At 40.2% G+C, this 20,245-nt stretch overlaps 1 protein-coding gene across 1 annotated transcript in view; it reads left to right on the plus strand.

The window, feature by feature from the left end:
• gnat1 (guanine nucleotide binding protein (G protein), alpha transducing activity polypeptide 1) overlaps positions 1-20,245 on the plus strand; it is a 64,356-nt gene that overhangs the window by 25,963 nt on the left and 18,148 nt on the right. Inside the window, exon 2 of the mRNA XM_039772075.1 lies at positions 17,028-17,070. Coding sequence (XP_039628009.1) covers positions 17,028-17,070 — 43 coding nt within the window. The remainder of the gene's footprint in view (positions 1-17,027; positions 17,071-20,245) is intronic.

A 20,245-nucleotide genomic window follows, 5' to 3' on the forward strand; every position in this document is an offset into this window, starting at 1 on the left:
ATACATAGGTTTCTCCTCATTTCTACAAGGTTTTATTATTTTTTTTTCTGGATACTTTGATTTTTTTACCCACATTTCAAACACACGTGATTTAGATTGACTGGCGATTCCTTACTGGCCCTGTGTGAAGGTGCTCATGAGGGGGCCCTGTGACGGACTGGCACTTCGTGCAGTGTTGGCTCCTGTCTTGTACCCAATGCTTCCGAGATAAGCTCCACTCTTGTGACTCTGAATTGGATTACGCTGTGTAATTTAAAGAAACAGCCACCAGTATGAGATGTTACATTGCTAAATATACTAAACCTAGCATTTAAGCCGCACCTTATTTCTTTTTTTGGCTTTTCTGCAGCCCTTTTTTCAACATCCCTATTAAGTTCAATGGCCATTACCCTTGTTACGCGAATGGGTGGCTCTTATCAGAATACAAATTATTTTCCTAAAATGTCTCAGCTGGAAAATCTTCTTTTTAACAGTATGCCAAAGAGACAGCCATTGACTATTGTGTTTAAGGCTACCCTAAGGGAGAATCCTTTAAATGCCTTGGCTACTGACTTATTTACTTTCACATTGTTTTTCCCCCCTCTTAAATGGTATAGTGAATACATGCATGTGTGGGAACGCCAATTAAAAGCCTTCCACTCTTATTTGCAGTGGATACTCCGTAGTTGAATCAAAATCCTACTACCACTCGATTTCAGTGGGTTAGATGGCGGCAGACAAAAACAAATGTGACAAGGTCATCTTGATGGTCTAAATTAGAAGACGGCTTTGTTTCAATGTGGGTTTTGTTCATGAAGGCCTGATGCACAGGGAGCAAGAAATCAAAGCAGAGGAGATGGGAAATGCCCTCATTACACAGGGTGCTGCTGATGACAGAACTCTTTGTGCCCATCTGGGCGGTCTCATGACTGGCATTCTGTTCCCAATTTGATCTGAGATTCTGTCTGAGAAAACAGAGACAGGACGCCAGACTTGGTGGGTGCTTTGTTCACCAGACAAAGCTTGTGATCCAGACAGCCGTCCTTAACTGCTATACGGCAGCCATTTGGATTCATTATAATGGACCATGCTGTAAATTTGAAAATGGTCATAAGTTGCAGATGCCAGTGAATGACTGAAATACAGGCCAGTGATAGTTCTTCCCTTGTTCCCAGTACTCCTGGGATAGCCTCTGGCCTCCAAATCCTGGAATCTGATATTGATAATCCTAAACAGCTTTGTTAATGAGTAACTAGATATCTCTTTGACCCCGTTAACAATCCATAATTACTGTAAACATACCTTTTCAAATTGTATTCATTTCAGTCCAGCTTTAGCAGGTGCCACATGTACTACTGGCCTTTTCTTAGTTTTTCCAGTCCTTAATGTATACCAGAGGAAATGGAATGCTGTGGGTTTGCCATATAATGGGGAATGGAGTCTTTAAGGGAGAGACACAGCGTAGATAGGACTGTTGGTCTAATGGGGATTTAACCTGGAAAGAGCAAAAGAGAGAGAAAGAGAGAGAGACAATGGGCGGTGGAGCGTGTTAGCACAGAATATCTACAACGGAAGCCACCAGCTGGAACATGGATTTGTTTCTTCAGGATTACAATTGAGATGCATCTCAGAAGATTTTTTTTTTTTGTATTTGTTCTGGTGCAACCAATAATAATTACAGGGGGATAAAATTGATAATCCACAGCATGATGTTATGGGAAAGAGTAGTAAAAGATCGGTTAAGAAGTGAGGTGATGATTAGTGAGTAGCAGTGTGGTGTCATGCCAAGAAAGAGCACCGCAGATGCGATGTCTGCTCTGAGGGTGTTGATGGAGAGGTATAGAGAAGGCCAGAAGGAGTTGCATTGCATCTTTGTGGACCTGGAGAAAGCGTATGACAGGGTGAGGAGAGAGGAGCTGTGGTATTGTATGAGGAAGTCGGGAGTGGCAGAGAAGTACGCAAGAGTTGTACAGGATATGAATGAGGGAAGTGTGACCGTGGTGAGATGTGCGGTAGGAGTGACGGATGTATTCAAGGTGGAGGTGGGATTACATCAGGGTTCGGCTCTGAGCCCTTTCTTATTTGCAATGGTAAAGGACAGGTTGTACGACGAGATTAGACAGGAGTCCCCGTGGACTATGATGTTTGCTGATGACATTGTGATATGTAGCGATAGTAGGGAGCAGGTTGAGGAGACCCTGGAGAGGTGGAGATATGCTCTAGAGAGGAGAGAAATGAAGGTCAGTAGGAACAAACAAGACAGAATACATGTGTGTGAATGGGAGGAAGGTCGGTGGAATGGTGAGGATGCAAGGAGTAGAGCTGGCGAAGGTGGATGAGTTTAAATACTTGGGATCAACAGTACAGAGTAATGGGCATTGTGGAAGAGAGGTTAAAAAGAGAGTGCAGGCAGTGTGGAGTGGGTGGAGAAGAGTCTCAGGAGTGATTTGTGACAGACTGGTATCAGCAAGAGTGACAGGGAAGGTCTTCAGGACGGTAGTGAGACCAGCTATGTTATATGGGCTGGAGATGGTGGCACTGACCAGAAAGCAGGAGACAGAGCTGGAGGTGGCAGAGTTAAAGATGCTAAGATTTGCATTGGGTGTGACGAGGATGGACAGGATTAGAAATGAGGACATTAGAGGGTCAGCTCAGTTTGGACAGTTGGGAGACAAAGACAGAGAGGCGAGATTGTGTTGGTTTGGACATGTGCAGAGGAGAGATGCTGGGTATATTGGGAGAAGGATGTTAAAGATAGATCTGCCAGGCAAGAGGAATAGAGGAAGGTCTAAGAGAAGATTTATGGATGTGGTGAGAGAAGACATGCAGATGATGGGTGTAACAGAACAAGATGCAGAGGACAGAAAGATATGGAAGAAGATGATCCGCTGTGGCAACTCCTAACGGAAGCAGCCGAAAGAACAAGAAGAAGAAGTTCTGGTGCAGCCAAATAATTGGCTGGTTTGGACTGAATGTTATTAGTATTGGCATCTGCTGGCTATGTTTGCCATTTTGCTTCTGGCATTTCATCGTCCTCTAACAACTTTAAGGACAGTAAAACCAGACTGTGGTGTTTGTGGGAAACGGGTTAAATATAGCGATTACATCTTACACCATATTTTGTTATCTTCTTTTTTAAAAATGTTTATTAATTAATAACAAATAATAATCCATACAATCAAATCAAAACTTAACAAAACCCAAATTCAACCTCCACCGAATGAAGCAAATCTTTGAAGCAGCAAGGAGTATCATTTTCCCCAATATAGAAGATTATACTAAAATGCTATTTATTAAATTCTGCCATATTTAAAAAAAACTTTTGAACAGATCCTCTGAGTAATAATTAGATTTTTTTTCCAATTTCAGATAGTATAGGACATCACTTAGCCACTGACTTAAAGGTGGTGGGCTGGGATTGTTACAGTTGATCAAGGTAAGTCTACGTGCTAGTCGTGAGGTAAAGGCCATTACAGTTTGTTTGTCGTTCTCCACTTTAAGCCCATCTGGGAGTCCACCAAACACAGCTGTTAATGGGTCAGGAGTGATTGTGGCACTAAGGCTGCTTGCTTGGAGTTCAAAGATTTTTGTTATGTGACCCAGTGAGGTTAGAGCTCGATTGCAATGTTCACAGGTTGAATCTTCCCATGGAAACATTGTGGATAGTTTTAATCAAGATAAATGCGCTCGATTGAAGATTTTAAGTTAAATAATTGAGTGCTTTGCGCATATGGAGCGCATTCTGTAATTTTCTTCAGGATTACAATTGAGACGCGTCTCAGAAGATGAGTTTTTTTGTGTTTGTTATGGTGCAACCAACTTACTGACTGGTAGGACTGAACGTTATTAGTATTGGCATCAGCTGGCTGTTTATTCCATTTTGCTTACAGCATTTTATCGTCATCTAACAACTTTAAGGATGGTAAAGCCGTACTGTGGTATTTGAGGGAAACGGGTTAACTATAGCGATTACATCTCTCACCCTGATTTGTTAATATCTGATGTTGTTCTAGTAATGAATTTGTTGTGTGGGAGGTTATGTCTAAAGTATTTGTCTTGTCTGTATATATGGAAATATACTTTTCATTTCTTTGCTGCTTTTCATTGAGTGTTGGTTGGTCTGAGATATGTGGTGAGTGGGTTAAACAGGATGAGTGTTGGTCACTGAACCCCAAAATATTTCTGTTAAGTATATTAAGCACAACTGCAACTACTAGCATGGAGTTCTGATCTTGCGGCTTAGTTAGTTTCCTGGGGTGGCGGTACACAGCTTTATCAAGGTCATGGTCACAGGAAGATGAAGCCCACCTAAAATGCATTGGATGCAGGTGTGCAAGTTAGGACCTAACGTTGATAGGTCAGGAACCCACCTCGATGGGACTCATTACTGAGCACGCTTAGCTTGACACTCTCCTACCTTCACACTGGTCCAGTGAAAATAATCAATCTTAGTGGTTCGTTTTTTTTCATACCAGTACAGTGAATCTTGCAGCATTTCTCTGTTTCCTTACATTCATTCATTGTAATGTTGTGGTTAAGGAATAATGTCTACAAGTGCCAGTTACATTCCCGTCTCTGACTCATTGTCGTCCACCCTGAGGTTGTCCATTAACCAGCCTTACAGGGTTACAGGGCCATTACTGTGACGTGCAATAAGTACAGTGAAATTCTAACTTGCAAGTGCTAATAAACATGTCGCTTCGCTCGAGGGGCCATGCAGTGATCCGCTTTTTATGATGCTGAAGATGTACTTAAGCCGACATCCATAAAAGGCTTCCTGTACAATTTAGTGTAATGGCCAACCCACTCGTCCGCAATGGCAGCTACACCACCGAGACCTGTGGCCTAGCAAACCGAGGAAAATTCAGACCAGACAAGACAAGCCTTACCTCTTCTAAATAGCTTCCCCAATTAACAGTTAAATAAACAAAAGCAAACAGTATATAAAATAATAAGGCGTATGTATATTGATGGTGAAAAAGAACAAACAACAAAACAAAGTACATAATTCACTCCCTCCAAAGCACCCACCCAACACACACCCAGAAAGTGAATGGTGCTACGAAATAATCAAAAGACACAAAAAATATAAAGTACAAACCCTCCCTTGTCCCTACACTGAACATGAAACAAATACGACACACAGAAAAGTCCAAAAGATCAGACAGAGGATGATTAGTGAATGTGAACCTTGTCCAGCTGGAAAGCGTCCTACGGTTATTATACTTGAATGAAATTGCTGATTTGCTCCTCTCCCCAAATGACAAAAAACAGTCTCACCGTATTTTCCTCGGCGTGTCTGTCTACTTCAGAACCCTGGGGGTTTGCGTGGCGATGGTGAAGTTACTCCACTGTCTGGCGTTGAAAACAGCAAGCGGAAAAAGGTGTGAAGTGATTCGAATCTGTGCTCTATCTTGGCGCTTTTTCATCTTGTGAAATATCGGTGTTGTAAGTGATTTTTTTTCTTTTCTTTTCGTCCTCATGTTTAAATAGCAATGACCCCGATGGAATTGATGGGATTGATAGGGAAAACTATCATAAGGGGTCACAGTTCCATGGCATGATTCTTCTCCCTTTGTTTCCAGGGGACAACATTTACACAGACACACATAGACCATATAAATGGGACAACGCTATGAAAGACGTGACTCAGCACAGAACATATTTAAGACATCGCTATTCATGTAGTGCCGCTACAATAGAAACATTGACTTCCTGTGGCGGAGTGTTCATCAATGGATTGAGAAGTTCAAAAATTGAAATTTGACTGTTGTTTTAAGCATGATGAAGGTGTGGGATGCCCATCCATGTGCACTACCAAAGTCAACATTGAACAAGTCTATTTTTAATAAATTTAAATGATTTGGATGGAAATATAAGTAACAAGCTGGTTAGGTTTGCAGATGATACCAAGACAGGTAGATTGGCAGATCATCTTGAATCCGTTGAATCGTCATAGAGGGCCTTGGACAGCATACAGGCTTGGGCAGATTTGTGGCAGATGAAATTTAATGTCAGTAATTGTAAAGAATTACACACATTAAATAAAAATGTGAGACTTGAATACACAATGGGAGGTTTGAAAATCAAAAGTAGACCTTATGAGTAGGATTTAGGAGTCATGGTGGACTCAACACTATCACCTGGCAGACCGTGTTCAGAAGCCATTAAGAGGGCTAACAGAATGTCAGGTTATATAGCACCTTGATGTGTGGAGTCCTGCGGTGGGCTGGCGACCTGCCCGGGGTTTGTTTCCTGCCTTGTGCCCTGGGATTGGCTCCTGTACTTAGGATATAGCGGGTTGGATAATGGATGGATGGATGTGTGGAGTCCAAGTCACAGGAGGTTCTGCTCAAGTCTTTATAACACACTGGTGAGGCCTCTTCTGGAGTCCTGGGTGCAGTTTGGGTCTCCAGGCTACAAAGAGGACATAACAGCACTAGAAAAGGTCCAGAGAAGAGCGACTAGGCTGATTACAGGGCTACAGGAGATGAGTTATGAGGAAAGATTAAAAGAGCCGAGCCTTTACAGTTTAAGCAAAAGAAGATGAAGAGGAGACATGACTGAAGTGTTTAAAATTATGAAGGGAATTAGTCCAGTGGATCGAGACGGCAACTTTAAAATGAGAACACAGGGATGCAGTTGGAAACATGTTAAGGGTAAACTTCACACAAACATTAGGAATTTTTCGTTTTTACACAAAGAACCACAGACACATGGAATAAGACACCAGGTTGTGTGGTAGACAGTAGGACTTTAGGGACTTTCAAAACTCAACTTGAAGAATTCAGTGAATAGGAATGGCGAGTTTTGTTGAGCTGAATGTCCTGTTCTCGTCTAGAGCGTTCTAATGTTCTAAAGTCTTTACCATTATTTAATGAAACAACATAGATTTTGGCCCTAATTAAAAATTGAGATCTTCTTTGCACCCAACGGAGAGTAGAGTGGCCATGTTAACATCTAGAAAACAACAAGAGAAACTGACTGATCAAGACTGAAACTGTTCCACAGTGGCCACAGAGAGACACGTCATGTTTTCACGGAGAAAGCTGCATAACCAGCATGAACAAAAGTACAGATAATTATCGACTTACCTTCCTATATATTGTTGCATAGATTGTGATCAAAAAGAAGTCGTCCTGATGTGTGTTTTTCCTGCCAAAATGGGCCATTTTTGAAAGCATCGTGTGTGGAAAAATTGGTGATTTGGCAGTGTGCATTTTGTTGTGCTCTTTTTTAAAGGATATGTGTATTTGCCCCTGAACACCCAAACCTGTCCCCAGCCGGGTCTGACAGTGGCCACTCACAAAGGGAGAATCCCGGCACCATCCTGATAATGGTAAAACTTTAGGAAGAACTCCAAGGGGGGCATAGTGGACAGCGTCATCCATTGGGATGGTCCACAGCACCATTAGGTGGGTTTTCAGCTGTCGTTGGGACTGGTAGTGTTTCCCTCTCTGTGTCTCCTGAATGCACTCAGTGGATCTTTTAAACTTGTTAAAAACTTTGTCCCTAACAACTTAATTCCAGCTGTGCATCCTAAATGAGTACATCTTCGTTTCTTTGGTGAACCGTGTCCTTTATACGAAAGCCGATAGAGGATGTGCAATATCGTTATTTTTTTAAATTGTCTCCTCGAGATGACAGACTAATTTTATCGAGATGTCGAGAAAACGAAAATTTGTTTTCTTGAGATAAAGGAATAATTTTATCGCAATCTCGAGAAAACGAAACTTAACCTTTGCTCCTGGCATAAGGCTCTCTTAGATTGCGACACCTATAGAGCTGAAGCCTTGCTATCTTAAATGACAGACACTATTGCGTCAGCCCTTGATTGAACAAAAATGCTATGCGCTGATCAATACTGTAGCGACCCGTGGTGGAGTCTTTAAAGATTTTAGAGCCGAACTCTGCCGTGCACCTCTCCCAAGCTGTCGGCTAGCGGATTGCCAGCGTTATGCACGCAGCTGCACCCAGCTCTTTAGATAACGAGCACTCGTGTCCCATACACCGCACGACTCCGAGTGTCTCGGCAATAATTGCTTAGATAGAATCTTAGCAATGATACAGCTCTGTCCTGTTGTATCTTTTTATTAACAGATAGCCAGTAAAACAAAGCTTAAAACTCATTGAATAGCCATGGTCAAGGTCATTTACAGAGCCATCTTTCTCATTGATGGTGACTATTTACATTTACATAACCCCAGACGGCGATAACCCAACCCACCCCACCGGTTGAGCACAAACACATATAACACTTACAACAGGAAAGACAATTACGTACTTAGTTAATTTTGACACAACAATAAGCTTTTACATAAATTACCCAGAAATTCCCCACAAACTATTTACATAAATTACCCATGAGGCGTCACTCCGCCAGCGCTTGCTGCCGGGTCGTTACAATACAGTTCTGCTCTTCTGCTGATTCAAACTGGACCTGGCTTTTTAAGCTAAACATTAAACATTAGATACAATTATTTCATAATTTTGAGAAAACAAGATCTTTTGTTTTATCGAGATCTTGATAAATGTATTCCATTATCTCAAGAAAACAAAGTTACTGATGTAATGCAATTGTGATCTACGTTAAGAAACAGAGAAGCAAAAGCAAAAAACAAAAAAAAAGATCAGTCAGCTTCATTTTCATGTTACTTATCTGATAAAAGAACAAGAAAACAAAGTTTGTTTTCTTGAGATCTCGATAAAATTTGTCTTTCAACTTGAGGAATACATTTAAAAAAATAACGATATTGCACGTCTCCTCTCGGCTTCCGTACTTTTAACAATATTTTTGCACCTGTCATTTTTGGTAAGGTGTTCTTTCTGTAGGTGGCACCGTGCCACAGCGGTTATCAATTCTGCCTCCCAGATCCTGTACCCATTTAGCACATCTGGCCCATGTCTGCACTGGTCTTTCCCCCACATTCTCAAAGCCATGCTGGTAATGATGGCTGATGACTCTAAACTGGTCCCAGTTTTCTGTGTGTCCCTTACAATGGATTGGTGCCCTGCTGCTACCCAGTCCTGCTAGAATAGGCTCCAGCTCCCCATGACACTGAACTGAATTAAGAGGTTTTGAGAATGCATTTAAGTTATTTGTATATTTTGAGTACGCTCAAAAATCCCAGCCTCTTAGACAGAGCAATGGTTGTTGCCAAAGATGCTGAAGTCTGTACGCTTGTAGTTGGCACTGTTACCACACTGTCTTGGAAGGGGTTAAACAATACGCATGACATCATTTAAATGACATCAATGAATCACAGCATTCACTCCAGTGACATTTTTCCTATCTCGTTATCTGATCTCCAGTCAGCTAATTAAAAAGAAAATGAGACGTAGACAGTGAAAAAAAAAAAAGTATTATAATAATAATAATAATAATAATCAGATACAGACGCCTCCCACAATAAAAGGGTTTTTACACAATGAACTTTGTGAGAATTCCACAGGGTTAGAGAATGCAAAGCCTATGAAGTACATCAAACAAAATCCATCCATTGTCCCTCTCTCAACAGAGGTGGACTCTGAGAAGACAGCAATTAGGAACCGGCTGACTGGAACTCCTGCCAAACTCTGATTTGGTTTCAGTGGGTTACTGATGTAATGCAATTGTGATCTACGTTAAGAAACAGAAAAGCAAAAGCAAAAAACAAAAAAAAAAGATCAGTCAGCTTCATTTTCATGTTACTTATCTGATAAAAGAACGAGCCATTTTGCAGAATCTTTGGTGGCACTGAGTCACCGGCTGACAAGTCGCGTGTGCTTTAAATGAACTTTTTTTCCTTTGTTAATCTTTGAAATTCACTTCTTTCCAATGTGCAGTACACAAAGGTAACGTGACGAGCTCTGGTTATTATATATGAAAAGAAATAACGGAAATCTTATTTGAAGTATTTCTAGTTTTGCTGTAGTGACAAGTTAAGCAAAAGGACCCCTTTAATTGGCTAACTAGAAAGATTACAATATACAGGCTTTTGAGGCAACTCAGGCCCCTTCGTCAGGCGAGATGTTAATACACAAACTGGAGCTCCCTGTGCTTATATACACACCAGGACAGGTACAGCACTGGAAAACCTTTAAATGGGACACCTTAGATGTGGAAAATTGGTAGACATCTCCAAGTTAAGACTCATTTAACGAGAGAGGAGAACAATGTCTAGTCAAGGTCTTTGGTTAACTGTCCAATAAAGTCTTTGGAAGTTTCTGATGAGGATTTCAATACAATGTGGATCTGTAGTCAGATTGTCTAGGACAATCCGAGAGACGCAAACAATCCTAATATCTGGCCATATAACTCTTGTCTCTATTCAAGCCATGTTGTTGTGTATTAAATTTTAACATGAGTTTAACTTCCCATTCTTTTCTCTCTTGCTGTGTTCTGAAGTTGCCCATAAGCACTGTGACTTTAAAGTCCCTCTCATAGTGTCCATGGCTGTTGAAGTGGGCCGCTACAGGAACATCTCTATTGCCATGTTTAATGTGGAGGTGCCAGTGTAAATTCATTCTCTGGTGGAGTGTTTGTCCAGTTTCTCCCACATAGAGTGCAGTGTCGGGACATTTCATGCAGAGAATTAGGTAGTTCGGCAATAAAAGGTGCCATTTTTACTTATCTTCTCCTTTAGGTAGACACTGTATACAGATGTGCCATACAGAGTGAATCTGCAAGACCAAGAGACCATAGAGTCCATAGCAGCATGGTCCATGAAGGATAGCTTGTCACCAATCCCCACCACAAGGTTGTATACTGACTGTTAGTGATAATGAGCCAAGATGAAAAGGGATAAAGGGATGCGCTGGGATAACAAGATGGTCTGTCTTTGCCAGGTTGAGCTGGAGATGGCGTTCCTTCATCCAAGTTGCAATATCAGTCCAGAGGTTGTTTGTGGCAAATGGGCTTGTTTTTCAGCGTGACTTCCTTTATTTAAGTCTGATAACATACTTAAAATATATTAGTATAGAGAAATATATACTAGTGTTAGGCAGTTTTCTTCAAATAACAGCTCAGATCACTACTGCAATGGTTTTAATGGACATTCTTTCAGATCTGATGAAGCATACGAACAGTTTGGTTGACTAAGACAAATGCTGAACAAATAAGGACCTTCCTGGGCTTATAAAGGTTCTGGTCATTTGCAGAATTTGCCTGTAAAACACACACGCACTTCTACACCAATCAGGATCAAGGAAACAGATTAACATTATGTTTTATATGGATAGAAAGGCACCAAAATATTTGGAGAAATTCTTTGAATAGGAACTTCTTATATATTAATACTTCTGTTAATAAAAGAGTTATATGATTGTATTGTCTCTATGGTACTTGTGCTAGAAGTGATGGGCCCATGAAGTCTTGGTTTAGCAGAAAACCGTAAAGAAAATGTCCCCTTACATCTAATATAGTATCATTAGTGTAATGCAATGCATGTTAGCAATTATGGTTTGTCATAAAAGCATCTATGATGTCTGTCACCCTGTGCCAGTGTAGTGTACAGTCTCTTGTGTCGTCAGCCTCCCAGTCTTTCACTGGCCAAACATGACAACTGCCTCAGAAGGCAGAAGAAGAAAAGTTTGAGAAATTGGGTGTACAGACCTTTTGGTATAAAGCCTTTCATATCGGTGTCTGCCTTTGTGCCCTTTGCCCTTCATCATCTACAGCAGCGTTTCTCAGCCTTTCTAGTGTCACAACCTACGATTTTCCCATGTAAGTGTCTGTGTGATACCACCAAGAGGGAATCGAGCACGACTGAGGGGATGGTGGGGTTGGTGCCCTCTTGGTAAATCGAGTATGATTTGTAAGATTGGTGATTCAAGCAGAATCATCAGAATGGGGTCCTATCTATCTATCTATCTATCTATCTATCTATCTATCTATCTATCTCTACCAACTATATTATAGATTAAAATCTATCTATCTATCTATCTATCTATCTATCTATCTATCTATCTATCTATCTATCTATCTATCTATCTATCTATCTATTCTGCCTACTGTACTAAAATTAAAATCTATCTATCTATCTATCTATCTATCTATCTATCTATCTATCTATCTATCTATCTAATCCTGCCTACTATACTAAAGTATCTATCTATCTATCTACAGTATCTAATCCTGCCTACTATACTAATTCTGTCTATCTATTTTTGCCAAGTGCAGGAATGATAGGGCTCCAGAACAAAATCTGGGGTGCCAACCAGGTCATCCTGCTTAATATTTAGATACAAACAAAGAAATGTAATCTTTGACCCTGTGTTTGCACTGCTAAAGGCTGTCGAAAATAGACTTGGCTTCTAGGGTCAGTCTGCTGAGGAGCTCCATCCAGCGGGTTACTCTTGCCAAACTGATGCCTCCTGCCAGGAAGCAGGGGCTTTTACAGACAATGAACTGAAAGGGGTGTAGTCAGTTGCCCTCACTGAGCAGTTTCTTGGCACTGCTTGGAGAGAAGGAAATGACAATGTTAGTTGTAGTGCCCCCTCTGGTCCCGGCAGGTTATTACTCTGATGCACCTGCATGACACTATCTATCTAGCTGCGGTATGTTTTCCTCATATATCTATGTTATTAGATAGATAGATACTTTATTCATCCCAAGGGGAAATTCACATATTCCAGCAGCAGCATACTGATAAAAAACAACATTAAATTAAAGAGTAATAAAAATGCAGGTATAACAGACAATAATTTTGTATAATATTAACATTTACCCCGGGTGGAATTGAAGAGTCGCATAGTGTGGGGTCTCCTCAGTCTGTCAGTGGAGCAGGACAGTGACAGCAGTCTGTTGCTGAAGCTGCTCCTCTGTCTGGAGATGATACAGTTTAGTGGATGCAGCACGTTATATAGCACATTTCATATCTATCCATCTCTCTTTGTTGTATAGCTCTCTTCATTATCTATGTTACATATCTCCATTCATATACTATCCTTTTCTTATGTAATATAATATTTTGCATTATCTACATGTCCATCACTTTTATATGTAGTGTTTTGTGCCAGTCGTTCATCCTGATTTCTATGTGTATTTGTTCTGATTGAAGGCCTTTTCCAAAGTCTTTAAGTAAACTAATGAATGGCACACTTTGGGCCGTCCCATAAGTAAAATAGCGTACTGCATTTTTATACTGTATATATATATATATATATATATATATATATATATATATATATATATATATATATATATATATATAGTTATTTTCATATATATATTTAAGGTGTTTAGAATTAAAATATAAAAAAGTTTATGCAATGTTTGTAAACTATAAATAGTCCCTTGGCCCCAATGCCAAGTTCTATGTCACTATGCATTTTAACTGCCCATGATGACAATGCACAAATGACATTATATTGGGAAGTTGACTCCATACATTTTAATTAATGATAATTATTCAGGTTAGCTTTAGATGTTAAAGGCTTTAAATGCATAAAAGAATTTTCTGTGCCTGGATACACTACTGTAACTTATACTTGACTGAGCGTTCATCTCGCTGCTGAGCCTTCAATTGTTATACTGCAGGCATTTGTCACCATCTTGTGGGCACATTGCACAGTTACTGCTCACTGCTTGCTTTCTTCAAGGATTTTTCTTAGAAGAGCAGAGAGAACTGAGGTGGGCCTGTGCCCTGTGCCCTATGACTGCTGGCACAGACTCCAACCACCCTCTGATAACTGCCCTGTAAAACTGGGTTAGGAAAATGGATGGATGGGTGAGAAGAGAGCAGACCCACTCTATTGATCTCTGCTTTCCGTGATAAGTAAAACAATGTGATCTACAAAATGCTCCCAGAAAATGTCACACTTAGTACTTCATATTAGCATTTTATTTTGCAACTTTTAAATAATTTGAAAAATAAATTTAGTACCAAAATCAAAAGAAGGAAATTAAGAATAACCCTATAAAGGTTAAACCGTCTATATTGATTCACCCATCCATTATTAGAGCCTGTTAAATCCTTGGAGATCCTCTGAAGCATGTCGTCCAATGCAGGATCTCACCTGGGATCAGTAGAGTACACTGACAAATTAGGGTTAGGGTTAAATTTAGAGCACGTCCTACCCTTTTCAACTTAATACATTTGATGTATGACTGGGTGACTTTCTTTGAGACTGTTGGATACAGAGTGTGAAATGACTAGAAGACATGTTAACAGGTCAGGAGGAGGTGGACAAAGCTGGCAAGAGGAGTGGAGGAGGCAGTGACCAGCGAGAGAAGGAAGAAAAGACTTGTGCTATAGTGTTCGTGTATGTTTGCACTTGTGGCTGTGGTGGGGAACGCTTGGTTTAAAGAGTTTATCATAATTAAAGACTCTTTGTGCTCTTTAACTTGTGTCCTGTTGTGTTAGGGCACATGTCCACAATATATATATATATATATATATATATATATATATATATATATATATATATATATATATATATATATATATATATATATATACAGTAATAGACAGCCAGCAGCTCCACTTGGCCAGGACGCCCCGGATAAGGAAAGATGGGGGAAAGCAGCTTTTTTTGGGCACTGCCTCCTGCAAAACCCTAGATGGCAGCTTCTCTGAGTAGAAAAGGTCAAGCAACTGATGGATTCCAGACACCCACTTTGCTATCACCAGGAGGTAAATAGCCGACGACCTTCTTGTTCGAGCTTCACCACAATGGAACCCCTTAATCCAAAGCAGTCCACAACACATAGGCGCGAGAGGTGGCGAGAGACTGACCGTAGCCCTCCCAATGAAGCTCTTCCTACACCTCAAAAGCATCTACCCAATGGAACATCCCTCTCTAGGAAAGACTGGGTCACGCTTAACCAAGCTAGGTCAAAGGTGGGCAAAACAAGGGACAACCTATTTAGATGGGGCCTCACAACAAGCACTGAATGTCCCTGTGGTAAGACCACCCAAACAATGGACCACATTCTCCAAGAATGTTCCCGTGGCCCTACATGCACCAATGAAGATCTTAGGATGCTAATGACACCGCTTTTACTTGGATATGGCAGAGGCGTGATAAGATACGATGATGAGCAGTGCACTGGATTCCCACATGGCATCCTGGGACTTGGAGTTTGCAATCTCAGCCCTGTTGGGTGCCATGGGTGCTGCCAGGGGTTGCTATGAATTTACAAGAGACAACTTTTTCTCCTAACCCAGAAGTGCTGGCAGGCCATGTGACCGGAAGCTCAGAAGTACTTCCAGGTTGGCTAATTATAAAAGGACGGAAGAGACCTCACAGAAGTGAGCCAGAATTGGGAGGAGGTGGACAATGCTTGTTGGGAGGTGTGGAGGAGAAAAGAGAGAGAAAAAGGAGTAGTTTATGTGCCGTGTAATTCTTGATTACTTGTGGCTGTAGTGGTGGAGAGCATTGTAAAGGAAGAAAAAAGAATAAAACGTGTTCTTGGTGCTTTTACCCAGCATCCTCAGTGTCTTTCTGTTGGGTTTTAGAAGCAACAGTGCCCTCTAGTGTTCACTATATATATATACTGTATATATATATATATATACTGTACATATTGCTCCTCTCGTGGTCCTTCCCATCTCCAGGCATCACGGTGGGGCAAGGTCTCCGGTCGTCTCCTACTATATATATATATATATATATATATATATATATATATATATATATATATATATATATATAGATATATATATATATATATAGATATATATATATATATATATATATATATATATATATATACACAGTGGTACCTCGGTATACTCCCTTAATCCGTTCCAGATCCTTGGACTTATACCAAACAGGACTTATACCAAACAAATTTTTCCCATAAGAAATAATGGGAAAATGATTAATTCGTTCCCATTAAAAAAAATCCTATTGTTATTGGCATATTATACATTGATGGGGTTGTATAAAATAATTTAAGCACTGCTTAATACTAAAATACATAAATACAAAAGCAATTAGATGAAATAAATGAAAATGACTTGTCCGATAACAATGAGTTTAATTTTACTGCACAACAAAGGAGAGCGTTACAGCCCTTAAAGGAGCCACTTCAGGCGATTGTGTAGCACTGCTGTTGTTCTTCTTCTGGCAGTCTTCAATCCAAATCCCTAAAGCAGATTCCATCCAGACTACTGCCTTATTACATCCACTTACAACTTGTTTTGCACCCTGGTTAAAAGGACACTGCGGCCGTAGATCTTATATTCCTTTCCTACTTTTAAATAAAAGAATCGTAGCCTTCAACAAATCCAAAACGTTTACCTTTTCGGCAATCGTTAACATCTTCTGTTTGCGCTTGGGCACGGCCCCTGAAGTAGTAGCATATCGTTTTGGAGCCATAATGAAGGGCTTGACTATGCTCAAAGATAAACACAAAAGAGCACAACTCTTTACACAGCGAAACACGTTGATGCTGAATGAGCGAGACGAGACTTCCTGGTTAACACTGCATTCAGCACGCAGGAACTTAACTGCGTGCTCTGATTGGTTAGCTTCTCAGTCATCCGCCAATAGCGTCCCTTGTATGAAATCAACTGGGCAAACCAACTGAGGAAGTATGTACAGGAAGTAAAAAGACACATTGTCTGCAGAACCCGTGAAGCAGCGAAAAATCCGCGTTATATATTTAGTTATGCTTTCATATAAAAACCACGATAGAGTGAAGCTGCAAAAGTCGAAGCGCGATATAGTGAGGGATTACTATACAGGTTAAAATTTTTTTTTTTGAAGGCGCGCGCCCGGTATACCACACGTGTTGTTCTAGCACACGAGTCGTATTCCAAACAAAGGTCGTATACCAAGCAAAATATTTCGCCTCTAAACAGGATGTATACCAAGTTGGACTTATTCCAAAGCAGACGTATACCGAGGTACCCCTGTATATATATATATATATATATAACCACCCATACAATCAGATTGTGTTTCACACTACGAATGCTATGAATATATATCTATATATATACATACACACACACACACACATATGTATGCATGTAATTATATGTAAGTAGTAAATATTGACAACTGTGTTTAAGTATGGAGGGTGTACTGCTGAAGTATTTCTCTTCTCTTCTCTGCAGGTGCCGGTGAGTCAGGGAAGAGCACCATTGTCAAACAGATGAAGTAAGTGCTTCAACCCCTGAGATGTGAAATAAAATTCTACACACTGATTCTTGTTGTGTAAAACTTAAAGAGTAAATACATAATAAAAAATACGACTGAATGGGGCATCACTTAGAAATCATTAGAAACTACTTGAGGGAAAGCTGCACTGCTTCATTAAATGTGCAGTCATTGTGGATGATTTAAATGTTTCAAGAGCTGTTACACACACACACACTCTAGACACAATGTTAATTGTTTTAAAAAGCTGTGTGAAAAAGTACATTCATTCTTCTGTCTCCTCGTAATTAAACATACAGTATAGTAAGCATGCCAGGCAGAATAAGACAGAGACTCAATAAGAGAGGCATCATCTAGTATGACGAGGGAAGCGTCCATAACGATGCTCCGATTCAAAGGGCTCAAGTTCTCCCACAGCGGTTTCATTAGCCTGATGATAAAATTATCTTCGTGTCATTGCCATGTCAATCATCAGATGTACGTCTAAACTTAGCAGCGGGCACAGCTCCATGTTAATTCATAAGATTCATTCATTCAGTTTCCATGCCCACTTATCTAAAGTTGGCTCATGGGGACACAAGGGGTGAACAATGCCCAAACAGACCACCAGCCCATCACAGGGGCTGAACTCACTCACACACACATACATACATACATACACATGAGGGGACAATTTAGCATCACCAGTTTCCCAAACCTTCTTTTCTTTGGACTGTGGGAGGAAATCCATGTGGGCATTGGGGGGGAACATGCAAACTCCATGCAGGAAACAAGTAGGACTTCAACCCTGGAGTACTTGGTGCAAGGAAGCAACACTACTGGGAAATCATAAAGATAACATTCTTAAATTCACATAATGTAATTCAGATTTGCCAGGACCCAGTATGAGCCCAGATAAAGACACTCTAAAATGAACATATATATATTTTAAAGTGAGTGAAAATATTTTGTTTCTTCTCACAGATAATTTAAGAAAGCCACACAGCCAGTTAAAGTCATAATGATTTTCTGGAAGTAGACAACATGCCCCAGCCTGTTGGAATCCCTATTTCTACCAACATTTACATAATAAACTGTGCATTTATATAAAACTTGCTATGTTACCCATCTAAGATGGGCTCTGATCTAAGTACTCAACGTAGACCTCAGTGTTAACATTTGCAGCGCACCATCTACTGAAATGCATTTTGTAATGCATGTAGCAAAAAAATGTATTTGTCAATCCAATAGATGGCACATCACAAACATTTGTAGGAATTAAATTCCTTACTATAAATATTTATGATGTGCCATCTGTTGGATTAACAAATGCAATGCATATGTCTCTGTTATATGCCATTTGGTATGAAATGTTTGTGATGTGCCATCTTTGGCTCAGCAACTGCAATGAGTATGTCTGTTATATGCTTTTTGGTATGGGATTTATACAAGCAGTGTTAATGTTTGTGATGCGTCATCTGTTGGAATGAAGAGACATAGTAACAGGACAGACACACAGATACACAAATACACAAACGCTTATCATTTATTAAGGCGAATGAGCCTAGCTTTTCAACACCATCAGTTTCGAAAAAAGCTTTGTTACAATTATATATGCAGACAAAAGCAAGGTATCAGCCATTTCTTGAGCAGACACAATGTAGCTGTGTTCAAGGAAAATTAGATTACCAAGGCAAAGGTGAATGTCCATCCTGAGAAAGAAAGGGATAAGCAGGACTCTCGTCACTAGACCACCATATATGCAGGCTCTCTCGATGGCACATTGTGGAGTCTGTTAATGTGACCTCACTGTTAAATTGCCCTGAGTGCTAAAATGATACAATCTTATATTTTAAAAATTCAGATATGCTAAGTGTATCGGCGACTTTGATATGTGACTTCTTTTTTATTTCCGTCACTGTACGATTTTGTGAATGTGAGCTTTCAAGTTTCTTCAACAGCTATGTCACTTGATCAACTTCATTTTGTTGATTATACGACGGTTTATTTGAACAAATAGTATGTTTTTCCTTTGCCTCCACTTGGTATTCGCTGAAATCGTTATATTTTCCCCGTGCTTTTCCCATTGTCTTTTCACAGAAGGCTGCGCTTAAGGGCGATTTATATTGATTTGCATATTCAAAGAGGCGTAATTCTGGGAGGATTTGGGGCGTTACAAAATGCGCGTGCACGAGCGTTAGTTTTCACGCTGATCGGGATTTATGTAACGGAAGGACGTGGAAGTTGGAGTACAAACAGATTCCAGCATCTGGATTTTTCTGTGCGTAAGCACATTTCGGCTTTTGTGCTTACGCCATGTTGTAGTGCGAGTTCTACGCACGGCGTTATACATGAGGCCCCTGGAGTTCTGTTTCTAGTCTGAGGTGTCGAGAGTGAAGAGTAATGCAGACAGAACTGTTCCTTGTGGTGCTCCAGTGTTGCTCCCGTCCACATCAGAAACAGGGACAACCAGAGGAACAACAGCAACAACAACATTTATTTATATAGCACATTTCATACAAAAAAAAAAATGTAGCTCAAAGTGCTTTACATAATGAAGAATAGAAGAATAAAAGACACAGTTAGAAAATAAAATAAGTCAACACTAATTAACATAGAATAAGAGTAAGGTCCGATGGCCAGGGAGGACAGTAAAAACAAAAAAACTCCAGACAGCTGGAGAAAAAAAATAAAATCTGCAGGGATTCCAGACCACAAGACCGCCCAGTCCCCTCTGGGCAATCTACCTCACATAAGTGAAACAGTCCTCTTTGTATTTAGGGTTCTCACGGAAGGACTTGATGATGATGGTCATGTAGACTGCTGGCTTTCAGTCCATCAATGTTGGAGCATCATGATGCTTTGAGTAGGTGGTGGTGGCGCAGGCCGCCATCACAGAGAAACCGGAAAAAGAAACAGAAGAGAGAGTAGGGGTTAGTATGGATTTTAGAGCCACTATGAATAGTTATTATGAAGAATTGAACATACAGAGTAACAGGATTAAGTTAAAATGAAGTTATGAGAAGGCCATGTTAAACTAAAGGAAGCCCACTGATAGACATACAGATAGATAGATAGATAGATAGATAGATAGATAGATAGATAGATAGATAGATAGATAGATAGATAGATAGATACTTTAGTCGTCCTCATTTATTAACTCATTGGAGCTTCACTCCACTCATTAAAGCATGAA

The sequence above is a fragment of the Polypterus senegalus genome, chromosome 12 (assembly GCF_016835505.1).
Source record: "Polypterus senegalus isolate Bchr_013 chromosome 12, ASM1683550v1, whole genome shotgun sequence".
Taxonomy (NCBI): domain Eukaryota; kingdom Metazoa; phylum Chordata; class Cladistia; order Polypteriformes; family Polypteridae; genus Polypterus; species Polypterus senegalus.